The sequence below is a fragment of the Vulpes lagopus genome, chromosome 1 (genome assembly GCF_018345385.1).
Source record: "Vulpes lagopus strain Blue_001 chromosome 1, ASM1834538v1, whole genome shotgun sequence".
NCBI classification, from domain to species: Eukaryota; Metazoa; Chordata; class Mammalia; order Carnivora; family Canidae; genus Vulpes; species Vulpes lagopus.
This window is the reverse complement of record NC_054824.1, coordinates 26,246,959-26,269,819: the sequence shown is the minus strand read 5'-3', so window position 1 is coordinate 26,269,819 and position 22,861 is coordinate 26,246,959. Positions and strand designations below refer to the sequence as shown.

At 40.2% G+C, this 22,861-nt stretch overlaps 1 protein-coding gene across 2 annotated transcripts in view; it reads left to right on the top strand.

Moving 5' to 3' along the window:
- The first annotated feature begins 460 nt into the window (after positions 1-460).
- ZNF292 (zinc finger protein 292) overlaps positions 461-22,861 on the top strand; it is a 101,087-nt gene continuing 78,686 nt past the window's right edge. Inside the window, exons 1-3 of one of the 2 annotated variants that reach the window (XM_041747122.1) lie at positions 461-1,003; positions 4,280-4,528; positions 4,730-4,926. In XM_041747122.1, coding sequence (XP_041603056.1) covers positions 4,759-4,926 — 168 coding nt within the window. In that variant the 5' untranslated portion in view covers positions 461-1,003; positions 4,280-4,528; positions 4,730-4,758. Of the gene's footprint in view, positions 1,004-4,279; positions 4,529-4,636; positions 4,927-22,861 lie in introns of those variants that run through there. The other variant, XM_041747130.1, reaches the window with a different exon arrangement.

The window sequence follows — 22,861 nt, the reverse complement described above, 5'->3', positions numbered from 1 at the left end:
GGCCGGTGTCGGGGGGCCCGGCGCCCCGCCGCACCCAGCTGAGGCTCCAGCATTTCTGGGCCCGGAGGCCCCCGGCGGCCGCTGCTCCCGGGCCAGGAGACCCAGCGGCTCTGCGGACTCGATCTGCAGCGCGAGGTGGAAAAGCCGCCTTGGCCACCGCTGGGTCGGCGGCGCGGGCGGCGGCAGCGGCCCGGGACGGAGGACGCAAGCACCGCACGGCTGCCGGGCTAGCGAGCCATGGGCCACGGGCGGGGGAGCCCGGGCTGGCCTCCGCCGACGGGGCTAGCGGAGCGGAGCGGAGCGAGCCTTAGTCCGGCTCTAGTCCTGCGGCCCTTGTCGGCCGCGGAGGGCCGGGGAGAGAGCCCGGGAAGCGAGAACAGAGGCTCGAGAGCTGCAAGCTCTCGCCGCCACCTCCTGGCCTGGCGCGCTCTCCTTGCATGTGGGGGTGGGGGTGGGGGTGGGGGTGGGGGCCCGGCTGCGGTGGGTCTCTGCGCCCGGGTCGGAAGGACCTGCCCGGCCTCACCCCCCAGCGATCGGTTCAAGCAAGCGCCGCGCTCGCTGCATCCCTGGCCCGGCCCTCTGGCCCGGTTAGCAGGCATAACCCAACTCCCTTCCTGCCCCTGGGCCCTGCTATTTCAAGAATTCTAGTGAAAAAATGTGCACCGGAGAGATGCAGGCTGGGGCAAGCAGGGCACCTCGCGAGCAGACAAGCCCAGGTGGCCTGGATGCAAACACATCTGTCCCCTAAAGGTTTCCCCAGCTTTATTGATCGCAGGAGTGGGTAGGGGTCTATTCCTATCTCTCGGATTTACTCTGAAACAGAGCCTCTTGGGAGTGAAGTCCATATGATTATATCATGTTCATAGTCGCGCTCTGTCCAAAATGGGCACGGGCACTCGCTGCTCAGACACTGAGTTCCCCAGAGAGGAGCATTCTCTTGGCCCTAGGGCTTATTCTTGTTGCTCAGTGGAACAGGCCTCCGAAATCCCCCAGGAACTTCTCAGTAAGTAGGTGTGTGTTTATGTATGTGTATATGTATGTATGTGTGTATGTATGTGTGTAACGAGTCCCATGAACTGACAGTTTGGTATTTAGGAAAAATCGGGCTTAGGTACAAATAAGTCATGTACTTGTTGATACACGTCTTCTATGGATAAGAATGAGATTTCTGAGACCTCCAAGACAATGTCGACCTCATAAGGGAGAGTATTTCCAATCCTTCTCATTTAATTAAAAATCTGTACGTTGTTAAGATTCTGTAGACGTTCTAGGTAGCACTTCAGACTTTTGTGTTCTGAGTTGAATCTATACGCATTTTCATAAGAGAACACTCGTCCTGTATATAATGCCTTTGCAGGTAACTCATCACACCTGTAAGCTTCTTCAAGCTAAGAATAGTTTTTTTGTTTTTTTAAAGATTTTATTTATTTCTTCACGAGAGACAGACAGAGAGAGAGGGGCAGAGACACAGGCAGAGGGAGAAGCAGGCTCCGGGCAGGGAGCCTGACGTGGGTCTCCATCCCGGGTTCCAGGATCAGGCCCTGGGCTGAAGGCGGCGCTAAACCGCTGAGCCACCTGGGCTGCCCAAAGAATAGTTTTTATGCACCTGTGATTTTCCCAAACCAAGCAGTGCCTGTGCATAGTCAGTAAATGATGATTAATTACACCACTCGTTCCTAGTCCTTCCATTTCCTGTAGGCTCTGAAATACAGAATAGGGAGGTAGAGCTCAAAGATAACAGATAAAAGTGAAGCACTTAGTTGCTCATGGTGGGGGACATTTGCAAGACCTTAATAGTGTTCAGAATCAATTTGCTAATCAAGTCTCCTTGGTTTTAGGGCTATCCTGGGCAGGAGGTGGGAAAGATGTACATTCGCAGGGTATTTTTTATTTTATTTTTTTAAAACTTTTATTTATTTATGATAGTCACAGAGAGAGAGAGAGAGAGAGAGAGAGAGAGAGAGAGAGGCAGAGACACAGGCAGAGGGAGAAGCAGGCTCCATGCACCGGGAGCCCGATGTGGGATTTGATCCCGGGTCTCCAGGATTGCGCCCTGGGCCAAAGGCAGGCGCCAAACCTCTGTGCCACCCAGGGTTCCCTCTCAGGGTATTTTTTAAATCAGTATTTGGATATATTTCTTTTCCTGTATTTTCCTTTTCTCCCTTTTTCTTTCTTTCTGTAGATTAGGTGTGATATAAGTCCTTATAACTGAAGTGAAAATATACTTTATTAACCTTTTGATATCTTTGGATTTACTGCTACATCTGGCTCATTTCATATTTCTCACTTTTTATATTTGCACTGTCATCCTAAAATAACATAAATTGGAGAAACATGGTTTTGGATATCTAAAATACTTCACTTGGGAAAGTGAGCTGCAAATATTAAAATCTATTAGCTGCCTTAATTGTTGCTTTAAAAAAAAAAGATTTTATTTATTTATTCATGAGAGACAGAGAGAGGCAGAGACATAGGCAGAGGGAGAAGCAGGCTCCGTGCAGGGAACCCAATGTGGGACTCCATCCCAGAACTCCGGGATCACACCCTGAGCGGAAGGCAAACGCTCAACTGCTGAGCCACACAGGCGTCCCTAATTGTTGCTTTTTCAGCTATCAGGGATACTTCACTTTTTAAAATATCTTATTTATTTGACACAGAGAGTGAGAGAGAGAGTACAAGCAGGGAGGGTGGCAGTTAGGAGGAGAGGGAGAGGGAGAAGCAGGCTCCCTGTTGAGCAGAGTGGGATCCCAGGAACCCAGGATCATGACCTGAGCCAAAGGCAGCTTCTTACCCAACTGAACCACCCAGGCACCCCATCCGTGATACTTTAAAAAATATCCCCACTCCTTTGAATGTACTCCCCAGACTCTTCCATAAGTACATATTTGAAGAACTTGTCTTAATATGTAATATCAATAATACATGTTGTACTAATATTTTAGCTGATACTGTTGTTCTTCTATCTTTTAAAAAAAGATTTTACTTCTTCATTTGGCAGATAGTGAGAATACAAGCAGGAGGAACTCCAGGCAGAGAGAGGAAGAAAGCAGACTCCCTGTTGAGCAGGGAGCCTGATGTGGGGCTCGATCCCAGGGCCCTGGGATCATGAACTGAGCTGAAGGCAGACAGTTAACCGGCGGAGCCACCCAGGTGGCCCCGGTACTGTTTTTCATGAGGGGTTCAGTTGTGCCCACTCACCTTATAGAATGGCACTCAATAAACATTGCTATCGCTGATGCATTTCAAAACATTCATTCTGGACAACATACTATCGAGAACATTTTCTGTAGCGCCTAGAAATCTCTAGCAGCACACAATACGGATTCTTATTTTAAATTCTTGTACTAGAAGGATACACATCACGTGGAATGATAGTGAAAAGACTAGGTGCCTGATCAGTATCACTGCTTCTGAATTTGTGTAGACCGTTCAGTTTTAAGAAAGATAAGCATCTTGTCTAATTTTCAATTACTAACAACATATTCGTTTTATTAATCTGAACATTAGGAGTTGGCTTTTTGTAGTACCCCTTCTACTGTTTTGTTCAAGTGTCACCTATTCCTTCCTTCCAGGTTGTAAATAAACTATGGTTGAGAATATCATCTCTATTTTCAATACGGGGGGGGGGGGAATGCTGTCAGATTTATAATAATTCTTGATAACCTTGTTCTTTTATCGTAGCACCCATTTCCCCTCCTCCGTTGTGATTTTTAATGGAGTTCTTATTGCTGTTTTTTTTTTTTCTTGACCTACTTTCAAGAGCTTTCCTATAGAGTGTGTTTTCAGTGATGGTGATTTCTGTAGCGTGTAGGACAAAGTCTTAAATCACAGAACCAGATTAGTCGTCTATCGCTCATTCTAGAAATGTCTTCGTGGTTTAAAAAAAAAATCATCTGGTTACGACACCCACAATTTCATAGAGTGAAATCTCTTAAGCTTGCTTTTTCGTGAGTTCGCTCCGTTTTCCCGACTGAGGATTTGAACCTCATTCCGCTCCGATCTAATTGTTATTTTTCTTTGTTGCCTCCGCCCCCTAGAGATTGGGTTTCCAGGGGCGGGGGGGGGGGGGGGGGAGGCGTTCTCGGCTGGGGCTGAGGAGGAAGGAGAGTCTAGTGGGATGAGATCTGGTACCTCGAGCACTAGATCCCTCCTCCCCTCCCCCGCCTGGTGAGAAGTCAGACAATTTTGACAGTTCATAGACCCGCTTTGGCTCTCACGCTTACGGTCCATGGGTAGGTTTCACCTTCTCCCTTTCCCCGTGTCTCTGCCCTGCCTACAGGCCGACCGCGGATGCAGCCATTGCCCCAGCCCACCCAGGGCTTTCTCTCACCCGTCTTCTTGGGGAACTGGGGCATACGTCCGTAGAAGACTTCGGGGATTGGGGAAAGCCACGCCGGAATCGGGACACTGGAGAGGGCTGCCCCTCCCCAGGCTCCCCCCCACCCCCTCGTCGCGGCGCCCACGTGACCGAGAGCAGGCCTCCACGGGCCCGCCCCTTTCGGCCGCTGCAGCCCACTTCCCGCTCGGGGTAAGTAAAGCGCGGTTTTCCGCGCCGCCCCAACCCCGCCCTCTTCCTTTCCCCTTCCCTTCACCTCCCTGGGGCTCCCTCGCGCCACTCTCCCGGCTCCCCCGTCCTCCCCACCGGGCCCTTTGTACGTGCTCGGCGGCGTGCGAGCGCGCCCGGCACGTGACCCCGCCGAACGTGGCATTGTGTTATCACGTGACCCAGGTGCGTACGCGACGGAGCGGGGTGTGAAGATGGCGGACGAAGAGGCCGAGCAGGAGAGGTTGAGTGGCGGCGGAGGCGGCTGCGTCGCGGAGCTGCAGCGCCTGGGCGAGCGGCTCCAGGAGCTGGAGCGACAGCTGCGGGAGAGCCGCGTGCCGGCCGTGGAAGCGGCCACTGAGTACTGTCAGCAGCTGTGCCAGGTGAGGGCGCCCGGGTCCCCTCCCCCTTTTCCCCAGCTAGAGGGAGAAGAGGGCGAGCGAGCGCCTGGGGGCCGAGCGGTGGTCGTGCCTTCTCTGGCATCGTTGGCGCCGCCGCCCAGGCGGGAGCGGGACTACGAGGAAGGCGCCTTTGTGTGCTGCCTGCCGTTGCGGCGGTTGTTGTCGGCAGCTCCCAACTGGGGGAAGGGAGTTGTGGTCAGGGCGGAAAATCCCCCTCCCCTTTCCTCCCCTGAACTCGGGACTGCGCGGTCCCCGAGGCCGAGGGGATGAGACCGCCGAGCCCCGGAGCCCTCTCTGTCGCAGGGAGAGGGTAAGGGCGGAATGGAGGCCAGGTCCTCCTTTTCCTCCTCCTCTTATTGTGCACTGGGGATTACCGCGCCCCCCGCCTCTGCGCCTCTGGTTTCCCACTCCGACGGGCCTCCGCCCCCACTGGTTTGATTCCTTTGCTTCCCCCTGCTTTCATCCGTCCCGCCCCCGGCCCCGTCCTCGCTGTCTCCCGGCCTTTGTTGTTCGAGTTTCGCCTTGGGACTGAAGGGGCCTTTGTTGACGTTCCGAGGAACGGTCCCCGCCGACCCCTTCTGGCTGCCCGAGATGTTCGGGGGTGGGGGGCGCAGAGGTCGTCCCTTCTCGCCTTTGCTGGCTCGGTGCACCGCCTCCACGGTAAAGGTGGCTCTCCTCGGCCGAGGAGAGGAGCTCTCCCTGTATCCTACGGTCGAATGTTCTTGTGGAGCGGCTTTCCCGAGTCCGCTTCTCTCTTGCTTTCGCCCTTCAAGGAGTACGGTTCCCTGTGTCCTTCCTCCCCATCTCCCCAGCGCCCCTCTCACTTGGAGCCTTCCCTGTTGGGCCTCCTGGTGGAACAGGGAATTGAGGTTCTTGTGGAACCTGTGCACAGGTCAATTTTCAGACCTTTCCTTCCTTTTCCTGCACAAGGACACTCACTGCTTTCCAGTAACTGCGTTCTGACCAGGATTTGGAATCTTAAAAACGGTGCTTGATAGAAATCGGAGAGTTTGGGTCTGCGTGTAATGGACGTGATCACAAAATCCCCAGCTAACGTTTGAAATTTTAAGGAGTTGCTACTGGATGTGGTGAAGATTTTGGTTGGATTGTCGCCCCGAGGAGGAAAAAGACAATGTATAACAGGTCACATGTAGAGGTAACTTGTGGATGTATCCTTCTAGAGAAGTTGTTTGGGAAAGATACTGAGCTTAAGGCCGAACAATGGGTTCTAACTATTTTAGAATCTCCGAATAAATTACATTTTCCCTTAAGTTTTAGTCTTCAGAAATCTTTCCTGTGGAAGATCAGGGGATACTAGAACATACACAGAAATTCTCCGTTAATGTGTACAGGTTGTTGTCACTAATTATTTGGTAGTATTTCATTATCTTTTTAAAAACAAACACACAAAAACTTTGTGAGATCAAGTGGTGACTTGTCTAGGAGTATATGCAATGTGAAAGCTCCACACTTACGATAATAAAGGTCTGATGAATACCTGTGGCAAAATTAGAGAATCCTTATTCCAAAGAATAAGGAAATTTGCCGTTGAAATTTGCCGTTTTGACCTACCTTGGCTGGGCCAACTCGTGAATTGGTGTTATAAAGATTTTAATTAGAATACTTAAGATACCCATAAAAGGAGGTCTTTTCTAAGTTAAGTCTGCTTTTTAGTCATTGAAAAGTATTAAAGTCTAGTTTTGCTGAAGGATACTTTTCAGATAGCAGTGTCCACTGATGGGTTTAAGGCTAATTATTGTAAATATTCTTGGCCAGCAATGTTTATAAATGGGATTACTAATTCTGAGAAAATGGACTCTCGTGCAGGTTGGACTTTTTTGAGCATACACAAGGTCATCAAGTTATCACTTTAAAAAGTATTTTTAATGGATGAAACAGCATTGTATTTTTATCAATATGAACGGAATTCCTAGTGTTCCTTTTAAGTGATTAGTCTTATAATACGGAAATAGTTTTTATTGACCAGTGCTACAGGAAACAGTAATAAAACAAATACTGCGTTTCTGGATTTTAAGATAAATGAAATATTTCGTGCACTAAAATCCCACAAAAATTTAAATGCATTTAAAAGTAGTCTCCATTAATTGAATACTTACAGAGTGTATCTAATATTTGATCCCCTCTAGAACGTATTCTGTTTTTCTTTTTTAAATGTGCTTGTTTTAGTGATCTTGTCAAGTGGACAGTAACTTGAAACATAATTGTCTTTTTAAAATTGTATCCTAGCTATTATTAACATTCTGATTTGAGTTGAGCGAAGCAGTGGTTAACAATTAAAGAATTTATTGGAGCAATTTAAAAACTGCTTGAAATGCTAGGAGCCAGAACTTACGTCTTGTTTCTAACCTTGAGATTAGTTTTTTTTTTTTTTTTTTTTGTAAGCTTTCTCTGGGAAAAACTGGGATATTTATATGCTTCAAAAAGGCAAAGATGAACATACTTGTCAGAGTTGTTGAGCTTCAGACTTAATATTCTGTATGTCTTAACACCTAGTGCTTGTAGTAATCCTTATTGTTGCATTTATCTTTAAAAAATCGGTTTAAGAAATGAACTAGTTTGTATTTTGAATTTTTACCTCAGTAGAAGAGGAATTTCTGGAGAACATAGTGAAACCTACAAAAGTATAAGTTGCTTATCCATCCTCGTTTATAAATTTTTTTTCTTTTTTCTTTTTTTTTTTATTTTTTAAAGATTTTATTTATTTATTCATAGAGCCAGAGAGAGAGAGAGGCAGAGAGAGAAGCAGGCATAATACAGAGAGCCTGACGTGGGACTCGATCCAGGGTCTCCAGGATCACACCCTGGGCTGCAGGCGGTGCTAAACCGCTGCGCTACCGGGGCTGCCCAGTTTTTTTTCTTTTTGAATGAAATACAATGTAACAGATTTTTTTTTGAGTTCTAGAAATAAAATAGAAATAAAAGACATTTTTTCTTACTGTTAGGAGTATTGTTTTGTTCTTTATATTGATTGGAAGTATGCCCCACTTTTACTTGTTTACCTGAACATTTGCTTAAAGCTTGAGTAGGAGGAGGATGAGTATAAGGGAGTGCCCTGTCAAGAATCTCAAATTTCCTTAAATCTTTACAAGCTAGCTTTAATCTGGGTAATGTAGTTCACTTAATTGATTTTCTTAAAATCGACCTAGAATAGGAATACAAACCAGATAACCAGAAATAATTTCTTGCTTTATTTGTGTCAGGACCATTACTATATATAAAAACTGATTATAGTTGGAACTTCTTGGACTATTTATTGTATTAGACATGTCCATATTCACTTGCTCAACATTGCTATTGAATACGTACACTCTGGGCCAGGCAATCATGATCATGGTCCCTGGCTTCAAGGAGCCTACAGTCTCTGAAGGAAGGTAGACAACTAATTGTAGTAATCTGTGATTTGTATCCTTTGTTTAGGAGATCGGTGCAGTACAGTGGAAGGTTATTTTTTGGGGAGTTTAAACAGAAGCATTTCAATAGAAGAATTGTTCTAAAAGGATTTTAAAATATTTACTCATTTAAAAAGTTAAGCCATTGTACTATTTCAAGGTTGGTTTGTCAGGGCGTCATATTTGTTGACAGCGTTACATACATGGCTGGATGACTGATTAATACATGAGTTGTGACTGGTTTTGCTCATTTATCTTCTGGTGGCCGATAATTGTTTAAAAATGTTGAATTGCAGTTGGGAAAATATGTATTTTGCCATGCGCGCGCGTGCACACACACACACACACACACACACACACACTTCATACTTTGATTCATATAAGCAGCGTTTTTCAACTGGCTAGTACTTTTTCCCTGGAAATTCTTTCTTCAAGGACATTTGAAAATATGTGGGGTGAGTTGTTTGGTCGTTGCAGCCTCTGAGGATGTGAAACTGACATTTAGTGTACATGGGCCATGGATACTAAATTTTCTGAGGTGATTAGGATAGTCCCACCCCATTGAAATGTATCTCTCTGTCTGAATATCATATCCACAGTGTTCTTTTGAGAAACACTAAACAGAAAGAAAAATAACATATTAAGATTTTTTTTATTGTTATGATCTTTTCATGTTAAGATAATACAGTTTTCACGTTAAGAAAAGTAGTTAATCTGGAACAGGTCCAGGTAAATGCTGTTCAACCATATTTAAATTCACACTGAGCTTGAGAGGTCAAGAAAATTTCTACTTCCTTAGTAGAAATTACAAGCAATTACTTAAACAATTACTTAAACAATTCACTTTTAGTGGGGTAGGAGGGTAGCAATTTCAGCATACTTAATTTTCCTGATTAAAGCACATATTTGACCTTTTGATATAATTAAAATTCTGTACTTTTAAGAAAGCATTTAATGCAAAGACTAGATTTAGATTTTAGAGGATATAAGATACAGAAGACTCTAGTAGTATATAAAATAATAAGATTTATTTATATATTTTTAAGATTTTTGTTTATTTGACAGCAAGAGAGAGAGAGAGTTCAGAATCAGGGAAAGCAGCAGGCAGAGGGAGAGGAAGAAGCAGTTTCCCTGTGGAGCAGGGAGCCCCTATAGGGCTCAATTCCAGGACCTTGGGATCATGACCTCAGCCAAAGGCAGACACTTAACCAACTGAGCCACCCAGATACCCCTAAAATAATAAGATATAAATAAAACTTCAGGATGACAGTTGAGGTGTCAGAAGGCAGTGTATTTAAATTAAATACACATTAAATTTATTTTTATTCTATTTTTTAAATTGAAAATGTAGTGCATCTTTTATTCAGCAAAAAATGTATCTTCCAGATCATTCCATAGCTCCTCATGTAAATCTGTGGCTTTCTGTTTTAAACTGTGTAATAATTCCATGGTATGGCTCTGTTTAATCTGTTAATTATTGGTAGCTGTATAGAGAAATAAGTTAATTTTATGTATAGTAATTTCAGTCAATTTTTCAAAGTAGGAGGTAAACATTTCTGGCTGGTCAGAGAAAGCTTTATTGAGATAGGATTTGAGCTGGACCTTAGTACTTTTATTAACTGGTGCTTTATTGATAAGAAACAAAAATCAAAGTAAAACTGTTAAGAGCTACTGAGTATTTAAATTATGTAGTTAAAATATTTCAGAGCATATTTTTGTTTCATCTGTTTGATACAAGTTGATTCTTTCGTTTATCTACATATTCTGCTTAGCTTTGTTATAGTGGCAATTGTTTTGAAAATGCTTACTTTCCTCAAAAAAAAAAAAACTAGACTTTTTTCCTTTTGATTATTAGGGGATATCTTAAGTTAATTTTTAGGACACTTCAAATCAGAAGAAAGGATGGCTTGCTTATTAATTAGTGATAATTACTTTAGGTATTGAGGGAGTAACAAGTCATTTAAACTTTAAAAGTGTAGGTAATGCTCAAGGGAAATAATTTTTTAAATGTTCATGATTAGTATGATTCCATATTGGAGATAATAAATTCCACTTTCCAGAATATGCTTATACCTGTTTTAGCAAAGGAAAACTTTACCAAATTTTTTTTGCCTCCCTCTTGATACTTCCTGGTCCAAAATTGAAATGGAGGAAGATAAGATGTATTCTGCAATTGCCCTTCATGATATTTTGTATGACTAACCTGCAAAATCAAGGATTTTTTAAAAAATATATGTTCTTAACTCTATGAAGCTGCTGCTGTATTCATTTTCCTTGAAATTCTATCAAAGTGGAGAAATTATTTTTTTTCCAACTCCCACACATAAATCCAGTTCATAAAATTTACCAGTCACTATGGGAGGAACCTAATTTATAAAATTGAAAGTTTGTTTTTTACTATTGTGTTTGTTACATACTCCCTGTAACTTTTTAAGTATGTATTGTTTTCCAGCAGAACCTCTTGATTCATTATTTCTTTTTTTTAGCATTGAGAGTTGCACAGTGCACCTCAGAAGAAAAATGTTACCTTCCCCCCCTCCCCCTTAACTTTACATTAGGAAAACTTTATGGTCTGTGAGTACTTATCTTTAGCCAAGAAGATGTGTTAAAATTCATTCAAGTACATATATATTTTTCTTAACTTATTTTAATTAGGTAATTAAATTCCTAATGTGGGAACACTAAGCGATGTATGGAGAATTATGAAGATCTCTGCCTTCAAAGCCCTTACAAATTTGATGCATACATTAACAGTTAAGCATTAGTATTAGATAGTAGAGTATCTCGTGATAAATAACATTGTAAGTAGAGTGTGAATTATGAGCATTTTGAAATTAATTTAGTAAAAATTGATCAGGAAAGGAAAAACACTATTTACATTGCATCTTGAATGAACTTGGATGACTAAATGGAAGTGGGAAGGATGGAAATAAACACTCAGATAAATAGAGCAACTTCAAACTGGCATCTTGGAGGAAAATGTCAGGTGTTGGATTGACAAATAGGATAGAAAAGATAGATTAGAACCAGAGGAAGGGTTTAGGATCCAAAACGAAGGAATTTTAATTAATCTTTTAAGTATAGATAATATACATTGCTTAAAGACTCACCCTTCTAAATTTGGGACATTGAAACAGACAAAAACAAGTTCAGAATGTTACAGCATTAGGTATTTGTTTTTAAAGTAAGCTCCATGCCCCATGTGATCTTTGAATTCTCTATCCTGAGATTGAGAGTCACATGCTCTGTAGACTGAGCCCACCGGGCACCCCCAACTTTGGTTTTTCTTGAAGTATCCTGTATAAGTTTTATTGCAGTGTAACAAACTGCCCAAAAACTTAGTGGCTTTAGAAGAACAGCTTCTTTTTTTGTTTTAAGTAAACTCTACCCCTGATGTGGGTCTGGAACTCAAGACCCTAAGATTAAGAGTCACATGCTCTACCAATGGAGGAGCCAGTAAGACACCCCAGAAGAATAGCTTTTTTATTACTGTTCTCAAGTCTATGGGTCTGTTGGATGGTCTCTAGTCAGCTGGTAGGTTGTCTGGAGCAGAACGGTCCCAAATGGTCTCACTCATTTGTCTTGTCCCGTGAGTTGGTCAAGGTTCCTCAGTTGGTTCAGTAGTTTTATTTCAGTTGGCTCGTCTCCACGTTTATCATCTAGTAAGGTAATCTGGGATTTCTTTACGTGGCCTGAAGAGAACAAGTTCTATTGCACAACTGCTGTGTAAGCCTCTGCCTGTGTCTTGTTGGTCAAGGTTCTTTTGGGTACAAGTGGTCAAACCTAGCTTCTTTTGGGTGCACGGCGATATGGTTCTTCTTATAACAGTCTACCACATATCCCAGTTCCCTTTATTCCCTGCTGCAGTGTCAGGCACTTTCATGGGTTAAATTTTTCCTCTCTGTAGCCCTCTGCTTTTTTTTCTTGTCATCCATATTCTGTAATCAAAGCACATCTTTTTGCTCCTTTTCTCTTAGTTTGGCTAAAGGCATTTCCAGTCCTCTTTTCTAATCTCAGTCTCTTAAGTAGAAGAAGGGTGTCCCTACTACATCACTCAAACTTTGGAAAATTTGTAGAATGTTTTATTTACAACAATTCTTTGTCTTAATTAAATCTGGTCTCGTTTGGTGTTTTGAGTTGTCTGTACATTGTGCAGTCCAATAATAGCATCCTAGGTCTTGTCCTAATCTTTGGTCGTCTTTTTTTGTAACTGAACTTGTTTTTGTTTTTGTTTTTAACAGGCACTGTATTTCCTGAGCTTGTTTTTTAACTTTACTTTCAATTTGTGAAAGTCCCCAGTATTCTACTCTTCTTATGTTTCTACCTAATTGGGAGTCCAATTCTTGTAACAGTGTTTCTCAAATTTGAGTTTGCAGAAACCCAAGAGAGTCTTTAGATCTTAAAGTTTTGACCTTAGCTCATAGTAAGATCTAACTTTTTAAAATTTCACCATTTAGTCACACTGAAACAAAAGTATCACAAAACAGTACTTCTACCTTACTAGGTGTGATGCATTCTATTTTGTTATTTGTTACTTATTATTTTGCAGAGCTGCTCTTGATTTTATAGTCCACTGATGTAATAACCAACAGTTTGAAAAATACTACTTATGGGGGAATGACTGTACTCAGTTTAGTAGTAAGCACAAAAGTAGGTAGTCCTAAGTTATAAGGTGGCTTTCTAGTTTAGCTGATTCAGAGCATCCTTACATTTTATTTAGGAGAGACATCAAAATTAAAATACAGTTTTAAATGTCTTACAGTGAATGCTAGAAACTCAGCATTATGGCCGTGGAACCCGATTTGAGAAATACTGGCGCATAGGATAACATACAGATTTAAGCCTCAGCCCAGGGGTGTACTTGCTCTGTTAATTTTTTCCATCCTTTCACAAGAACTCTCTGCTCCATCTAAGTTGGTCTCTTCATTCCTCACAAGTATACCTGTTTGTTTTATTTCCTTTGTGATTTTGCTTATGAACTGGAAAGCCAAATGGATTTGATTTCAGATATGAGCTCCTCTCTAATCTGGACAAAACCTTTAGCTTATTTTTTCTTTGAAAAAATAAGGTGGAGTGAGATGAAGCTTGGAGTTAGAGGCTGGACTAAGCAGATTGAAGAGGAAGAGAATTAATGTTCAGAAAGGCACTGTTAGATGCTTTACTAACAGTGAATTGTTTAATCTGAAGACCTGTGAGATCATAGGATTAAGCATCATTTAGTTTGTTTAAATGTCTCATTTAATGCAAATTGCTTCCTGAGATCTCATCATTACTATATAATAATTATTTGGTACTGAATCATCAGAAAATGTTAAATTTTATGCTTTGAAGATTTTATTTATTTATACATGAGATAGAGAGAGAGAGAGAGAGAGAGAGAGGAGAGGGAGAGAGGAGAGAGAGAGAGAGAGAGAGAGAGAGAGGCAGAGACACAGGCAGAGGGAGAAGCAGGGAGCCTGATGTGGGACTCGATCCTGGGGTCGCAGGATCACACCCTGGGCCAAAGGCAGGAGCTCAGCCACTGAGCCACCCAGGCATCCCAGAAAATGTTAAATTTTATTAGGCATTTGTTTAGGAAGACTGAGATTTGGTTAAATGGCTGAAATGAAGCAGTTAAAATATCTGGACAATGTATCCATGTGTAACATTTGGCATCCTTATTGATGCTTCACATAGATAATGTTACATATTAACCTCAGAATTCTTAGATACAGGTTTTAAATTTTTTTTTTTTTTTTAATTTATTTATGATAGTCACAGAGAGAGAGAGAGAGGCAGAGACACAGGCGGAGGGAGAAGCAGGCTCCATGCACCGGGAGCCTGATGTGGGACTCGATCCCGGGTCTCCAGGATCGCGCCCTGGGCCAAAGGCACGCGCCAAACCGCTGCGCCACCCAGGGATCCCTTAGATACAGGTTTTATATATAAAAAGGTAATCTAAATTTGGGCAGCCCGGGTGGCTCAGGGGTTTAGCGCTGCCTCCAGCCCAGGGCATGATCCTGGAGACCCGGGATCCAGTCCCACTTCAGGCTCCCTGCATGGAGCCTACTTCTCCCTCTGACGGTGTTTGTGTGTGTGTGTGTGTCTCTCTCTCTCTCTCTCTCTCTTTCTGTGTCTCTCATGAATAAATAAATAAAATCTTAAAAAAAAATAAAAAAGTAATCTAAATTTTAAAGTGGTAATTAATAATTGACTTGATTCCCATCCCAATCAATTTTATAGGGATATTAGAAAGTTAGTAAATCAAATATTTAATTCCTGTAGTAATTTTAGCTTAGCGAAGTTATTTGAAACCGATATCTGTGATTTTTTTTTTTTTTTAAGATTTCATTTATTCATGAGACACACAGGCATAAGGAGAAGCAGGCTCTCTGCTGTGCGGGGAGCCTGATGCAGGACTCGATCCCAGGACCCCAGGATCACGACCTGAGCCAAAGGCAGACGCTCAACCACTGAGCCACCCAGGTGTCCCTATCTGTAAGTTTTGAGAGAAAATATTTTCATTAAATAGGAATGATTTTACTACATATTTTAAATAAGCCATTATCATCAAAATGGTATTTAGAATTTTATTTACTTCAAATTAATAGCTTGCATTTTATATTTTCTGTGTAAAACTTGTACATATTCTTGATATTTCCCTAATTTTTACAAATATAAGTCTGTCAATAAAAAACTGAAACGTTATGTTCAACTCAAAAGCATTATCATTTTGTTAATTTATATTCTGAAAAATACGATTTTTAATTTTGGAACAAAACTTAAACAAGATTATATTTCAAAAGAATAAAACATAGAGCTTAATGAAATATTTACTAAAATTGATAGTTAAATAATTGGAATCTTGTGACTTACCCCAATTATCCAAACCATATTTGTATAACTTTTTTTTTTTAAAGATTTATTTATTTATTTCAAAGAGAGAGCATTAGCATACACGAGGAGTGGTGGTGCAGAGGGAGAGGATGAGAATCTCTTTAAACAGGCTCCATGCTGAGTGCAGAGCCCAACTTGGGGCTTTATCTCATGACTCTGAGATAATAACCTGAGCTGAAACCAAGAGTCCCACACTTACCTAACTGTGCCACCCAGACGCCCCTGTATATAACTATTTTAAAGCTGTATTAGGGAAATTAAAAAAAAAAATGCTGCCTGCCCTAAATGGGATATTGCACTTAACAACAGGTAATATGAATAAAATTTATATCCTCAAACAAATTGATCATGAACTTCATGGTCAGCATGAGATTTTTTTAAAAAAATATTTTATTTATTTATTCATGCGAGACACAGAGAGAGAGGTAGAGACACAGGCAGAGGGAGAAGCAGGCTCCATGCAGGGAGCCTGACGTGGGATTCGATCCCAGGTCTCCAGGATCAGGCCCTGGGCCGAAGGCGGCACTAAACCACTGAGCCACCTGGGCTGCCGGAGAAATTATTTTTAATTCTGAAAAGACCTTTGAGCATTTACTTCTCTTGAATGAAACCATTTATGGTGTTTGATTCCCCCTCTACCCTGAGAATCAGTTTTTATAGATCGGGTTTTACTTGATGAAACAAGCCTACTCTTTACATCTTGTCTTCCATATATACTTTGCTTGACAGCCCATTAGATATTGTGAATTAAAGTCTTAGGATTCTAAGGATCCTGGTTTTAATTTTGACAAAATTGTTTATTGTGACCTTTGGCATGCTACTTACAACTTTTCTTTGCTTCTTTATCCTTGAAATGAAAGTGGTACAGACCTTTGTTGTAAGGATTGATCAAAGGCATAGTTATTTTAAATGATTGTTACAATATAAAGCAACATTTTCATTTACACTTAGAGACTACTTGGAAACACCTTTGATGTTTTATATATGATAATGACCTAGCATAATTTGAAAACAATAATTCTGTCATTTTCAATGTCTTCTGTTATCATCACCTTGAAAAATAACATTAGATTACTGATCAGTTTTTTTTGCAGTCTAGAAGAGGTATTCTAGAAGAGGTAGAATTTTATTTTATAATAATTTATAAAAATTCTTTTGATTTTGATGTTGTGAGCTGAAGAGAGAATACTTAATGTATGGAAGTTAGCAGGAGAAGATTATTGGCTTTACAATTGGAACCTTTTCTTCGTCCAGATTTTTAAACCTGAGATTTGAGAGGCTGGGATGAGAGAAGGTAGTATTACATAGTAACCAAAAGTACAGATTTTGAACTATGATTTGAATTACAGCTCCCTTACTTTCTTGTGGACTTCAGGCTTGGTTTTGTGTCTGTGTCCTCATCTATAGACTGGAGGTAATATCTGCCTTTTAAAGCTGTTGTGATTAAGGCATAATGTTTGCCGAGCACTTTGCATATTACTATGCTGGAAATACACAGTAAATGCTAGCTGTTGATACTAATAAAAGGATTAGATCTGAAGTTTTCCCTCATAAAAGCACATTAACCGTAGTGTTAGTAAAATATTCTTTATTGTCATCTAGATAATGGTTTTAAAACTTAAAATATTAAGGGTACTCCTTCCCTTTACCCCAGAGTTTTACTTGATATCTTGATGTATTTAAAACAGAAGTTACATCTGCAGAGAAGAGTGACAAGTACTAATCTAGCATATAACAGTACTGTTGCCAGAAGTTGTAAAGGGAGTTCAAACCTACTGCTGACATTATTTTTTTCTTAAACAGGTGTGGGGTTTTGAAACCCCCTTATTTTTTTTTCTTCATTTTACTGTTTTTTTTCTCTGTATTCTAGAGAATATTATTAATGTTCTTGTCTCAGAGACAGTATAAAGCCATCATTGAGAACTCTCATGTATATTCTATTTAATTTTTAAGGAATTTTAAGGAGTTTATGGAGTTTAGTACAATTAAAACTAGAATAGTTTTAATAGTTTAGAATACTGCTATTCTATTTAATTTTTAAGGAGTTTTAATTGTGCTGCTTACTTTTGTTTTACATACTAAGGCACAATAAATAAACTTGGGTTTTTTTTTTTTTGTATCTAATATTAAAATACATTTATTTCTCCGGAAGCATGGCACTGACATGTGTATAGTATGAATAGAGAAATTGTACCTTATCAGAGGAACAATAAATGTTAAATAATATTGAAACTTAAAATAGTGAAACTTAATGCACAGCTCCATGAATATACTCAGTGCTAATATTAAATGATTTTTGAAAGTTTATTAAGAAAACCTGTGCCATCTTACACTTTCCCCCCAATCTTTGTATCTTTTTCTCTGGATCTTTCATTTTCTTCTTTGGGGTTCCAAAGAAGTGACTGTTCCCTGGAAAGTGGATCTTTTTTTTCTGTACAGTTGATTCCCTTTCTCCTCAGAGAACCTTTCCACTTGTATGAGGTCTTCATTTTTCTTTCCATCACTCCTGTCCTTAAGCCTGTAGATGTCTGTGTGTCTTTTTCATCTTTTTGCTTTGCTTTGTTGGTCATTTATCTTCAGGTTTCTTTTTTTTTCTTGAAGCCCTTCTCTCCCATATGAGACCTTAAAGAGCGGGGGCTTTAAAACTCATTTTCTAATCTTATTGCCATGCTTCTTAGAAAGGTACCCTATATATTGTCTTCATTTCTTAACTTCCATTGCATCATTCTTATGGTGAGGATTCTGTCCCTCACCATACTGAAGAAAATGTTCTTTTAAAGGTCTCTTGCTTAGGTGTGTAATACTTTATCTGTAATAATTCTATTAACTGTAGACCCAAGTTGCAGTCTAGTAGCTCAGATTACTTCACGTGCCTGCGTTGTTTTTAAGAAATTGTATTTGTCCACATTTTAAAAATTACAAGCTTTCATGTTGAAATATAATGTTTGGCTTATCTTGAAAAGTCAAAAGATCTGGTGGTATTGGACCCATTCATGGCTACAGGCTGAAGTGGCTGCCTGCTCAGCCCCTCTTGGCATTTTAAAGTGTTTGTGATCCCATCTTAAGCTCATCTTCTTTCAGCTTATTTACATTCACCTCCTAATCTCTTAACCTTTGTGACTGTTTTTCAGTCATCTCCACTGACTCTTCCTTTCACCTACTGGAATTGCACAGTAATTATTAGCCATCATTAATATATATATCTTTTAAGATTTATTATTTGTTTATTTATTTATTTATTTATTTATTTATTTATTAATGATATATAGAGAGAGGCAGAGACACAGGAGGAGGGAGAAGCAGGTTCCATGCTGGGAGCCTGACATGAGACTCAATCCCGGGACTCCAGGATCACGCCCTGGGCCAAAGGCAGGTGCTAAACTGCTGAGCCACCCAGGGATCCCACCATTAATATATTTAAGACTAGATCCAAAATTACAGATTTTATTTTTTTGTGTGGCATTTCCTCAAATGTGCTTTTCTTCCTTGCATTTTTCACAAGTGATCCTCAAGCATTTTCCCACCTTACCATCATGTCAGAGATTGGATTTTTACCAGTGACTCATGATGCCCTGGTTGATAATCCATGCTTTACATACTAATCTTCAGCAATCATCCACTTGACAGCATCCCTTGTTACTCAGTCTGGATAGGATTTCTAGCTATCTATTCTTTTAGACCTTACTACTACTGGTAGCTCTTGGCTCCTATTTCCAGCCACCGATTGAACTCTTCCTTGTGGAGTTCATAGGCCTTCCTTCCTTCCTTTCTTCCTCCCTCCCTCCCTCCCTCCCTCACAGGCAGAGGGAGAAGCAGGCTCCATGCAGGGAGCCCGATGTAGGACTTGATTCTGGGACTCCAGGATCACACCTTGGTCCGAGGGCAGGCGCTAAACCACTGAGCCACCCAGGTGCCCCTCAATAGACTAATTCTAGATTTCTAATTAAATATTTGAAATCGACCTCATCCACTTTCCCTTATATTACACTACTGCCTGCCAAACAGAAAGCCTATTGGTTTTGGTGACATAGCCCCCACTCACACTTAAATTTAGGTTTTGAAACCTTGAGTCATTTTTAGTTCCTCCTCTCACCTCCACAACCTAGTCACCAAGTTCTGTTGATTTTATTCATGCACTGCTTCCTATAGCCTTCTCTGGCTAGATGACCTGGCTTCATGACCTTTCAACTTGGCTTCCAGTGCAGCAGCATGGCTTATTGGGAGCCATATTTCTTATTTCTCTGTAGCCTTAAGAGCTTTAGGTCCTGTTCTTATATTTCAGTTTCCATATCCTCCTTCACATCTGTGCTTTGCTTTTTAGCTTTTTCCTTTAGTGTTTCCTCTTTTTATCAATCCCATGCCTATACATTTCTTTCCCTTGATGTATTATAAAATTATTAGGTATTACATTTCTAATGGGGCTTTCCTATACTCCTAAATGGATTTATTTATTTTTAAGATTTTATTTATTCATGAGAGACGCAGAGAGAGAGAGAGACATAGGCAGAGGGAGAAGACATAATGTAGAACTCAGTCTCAGGACCCCGGGTTCATTTCCTGAGCAGACACTTGACTACTGAGCTGCCGAGGTGCCCTCCTAAATGGATTTAATGACATATTTCCCATATTTATATTAGACTGTATGTTTTTCTAGCTTTTATCATAACTTCTCTGTATTATGATTGCATTTATCTCCTCGCCTTATCCTCAAATGGAGCTTCTTAAACGCAGGAACCATGGTACGCCTGGATGACTCTTGGTTAAGAATCTGATTCTTGGTTTCGGCTTAGGTAGTGATCTCAGGGTCATGAGATGGAGCTCTGCCCTTAGTGTGGAGTCTGCTTGAGATTCTCCCTCTTCCTTTGCCCCTCCCCTCTTTCTCTCAAATAAAATAAATATTTTTTATTATTTATTTGAGAGAGAGAGAGAGAGAAAGAGAGCGAGCACTAACAGGGGAAGGTGCAGAAGCAGAAGCAGACTTCTCACTGAGCAGGAAGCCTGACTCAGGGCTTGATCCTAGGACCCTGAGATCATGACCTGAGCTGAAGGCAGATGCTTAACTGACTGAGCCACCCAAGCACCCCTCAAATAAAAAAATAAAATCTTAAAAAAAAAAAAAGTAGGGGCCATGCCTTATTTTACTGACTCAAAGTTCTGACATTGGGTATCTGTTTTTGGGGAAGAATGGAGTTTGTTCAAATACATAGAGTCCTTATAAAGCAAACATGAGTATATGATCAGTAGTAGTCATTTTAATAATGTATATTTATTAGATGCAGACTTTGTGCCAGGAACTATTAAAAGTGTGTGTGTACATGTGTGAGGGAGAATGTATGTTGGGGCAGGAAAGGGAAAGAGATTGAGTGAGAGGAACTCATTTAATCCTCAAAAACTAAAAAAAAAAAAAAAAAAAAAAAATCCTCAAAAACTGTCTGAAATAGGTGGAGTTGCTATTCCGTTTATATATGAGATTGCTAAAGCACAACGCAGTAAATTGTCTAAGGCAAGTAACTAGGGTTTAATGTTTAAAAAACAAACAAGGGGCGCCTGGGTCGCTCAGTCAGTTAAGCATTCACCTCTTGGTCTGAGCTCAGGTCTTGATCTCGGGGTTCAGGCCCCACATTGGGCTCCACAGCCCAGTATGGAGCCTTTAGAACAACAAAACAGAAACAGGAAAAGCAAAATTCAAACTAAGTAAAACAATTTTTTTCTTTTTCGGAGGAATATGTAGGTGGTGTTGATTATTGAAATTTGTTTTAGGGTACAGAAGGAATTTACAGTAGTTTAATAATTTGAAACAAAATTGATCAGGAAAGCAGAATAAGGAATATAAGCATTTTACTATTATAGTGGAGATAAATTAATAGCTTTATTTAAGGGTATGTTAATTATTTTCTTTCTTCCCCTATGAGGAAAAAATAAAACAAGATGAAATCAGAGAGACAAACCATTTAAGAGGCTCTTAACTATAGGAAACTGAGGGTTAGTGGAGGGTGGGGAGATGGGAAGATGGGATAACTTGGTGATGGGCATTAACGAAGGCAGGTAATATAATGAGCACTGGGTATTATATAAGATTATAAATCACTGCCCTCTACCTCTGAAATCAATAGTACATTATGTTAATTGAATTCAAATAAAATTCTAAAAAAATAAGTATTATTACGGTTAGAGAACTTGTAGAACTTTTAATAAGTAAATTTATTACAAGGTCTCTTGCTATCTACGTATTTACATTTCTTTTTATCATTAAAGTTTTTTTTTTAAGATTTTGTTTATTTATTCATGAAAGACACACAGACACACTCCATGCATGGAGCCTGCTTCTCCCTCTGCCTTTGTCTCTGTCTCTCTCTCTCTCTGTGTCTCTCATGAATAAATAAATAAAATCTTAAAAAAAAGCATATTTAAGTGGAAATATGCTTTCTTTTCTCATTTACTTTTTATTAGAAATAATGTTTAGGCTTCAAGACTGTCAATGAGAGCACTGAGTGTTGTATGGAATTGTTGAATCACTATATTATATCGCTAAAACTGACATAACACTGTGTGCTAACTGGCACTAAAATGAAAACTTAAAAAAGAATGTGTTAATTAGGGTTCTTTGTTTAGCAATAGTGGGAATTTTATTAGTTTTGCATTTGAGTAATGTGTGAGTCTTTTAAAGGTAATCGGTACATACTTAGAAGTTATAATGGCAGCAACTTGTTGAAGAAATTAGTTTCTAATCTCCACATATAACTGAGATAATTTCTCTATTTTACTAGATTAAGTATTTGCAGTGTGTTTTGTCTTTATTTGGCACAGAGAAAAGTATCTAAAGCTCTTGGGGAAAAATAGGGTAATTGTCTACATCAGTGATCTTTAAGCTGCTTTTAATTGGGTATGCTACCAGTAAACATTTGAATATGAAACCTCAATTTAGGAATGTCTAACTGTAAATTACATAGATTTATATACACAGTAGTCCCCCTCTTATCTATTCTGTTTCACTTTTTGTGGTTTCAGTTATCCATAGTCATTTGTGGTCCAGATCAGATGATCTTCCTTATAAATTATAGTCAGATCAGTGGTAGCCTACTGCTACATCACAATGCCTATTTCATTTACCTCACTTTGTCTCCTTGGGTAGGGATTTTACAATTTCATCCTAAGAAGAAGGGTAAGTACAGCACAATAAGATATTTTGAGGGCAGTCTGAGTGGCTCAGCGTTTTAGCACTGCCTTCAGCCCATGGCCTGATCCTGGAGACCCGGGATCGAGTCCTGCATCGGGCTCCCTGCATGGAGCCTGCTTCTCCCTCTGTCTGTGTCTCTGCCTCTCTCTCTGTCTCTGTGTCTCTCATGAATAAATAAATAAAATATTAAAAAAAAAGATATTTTGAGAGAGTGTATACACACTTATGTATTGTTACAGCTTTTATAGTTATTTAAATCTGTATACTAAACTATAATGTTTATGTTTTAGATAAATTCAATAGAAAAAGAAGTCCTCCCCGCTATACTTCACTGTATATATTCTTTCTTTTTGTAAACCGCTGGTTTATAGTGCTGAGTAGCTGAGGTTTCTGAGGTATATTATTAAATAACCTCCTGATTTATTTTTCCCATTTTCAGAGTATACTGGAGAAA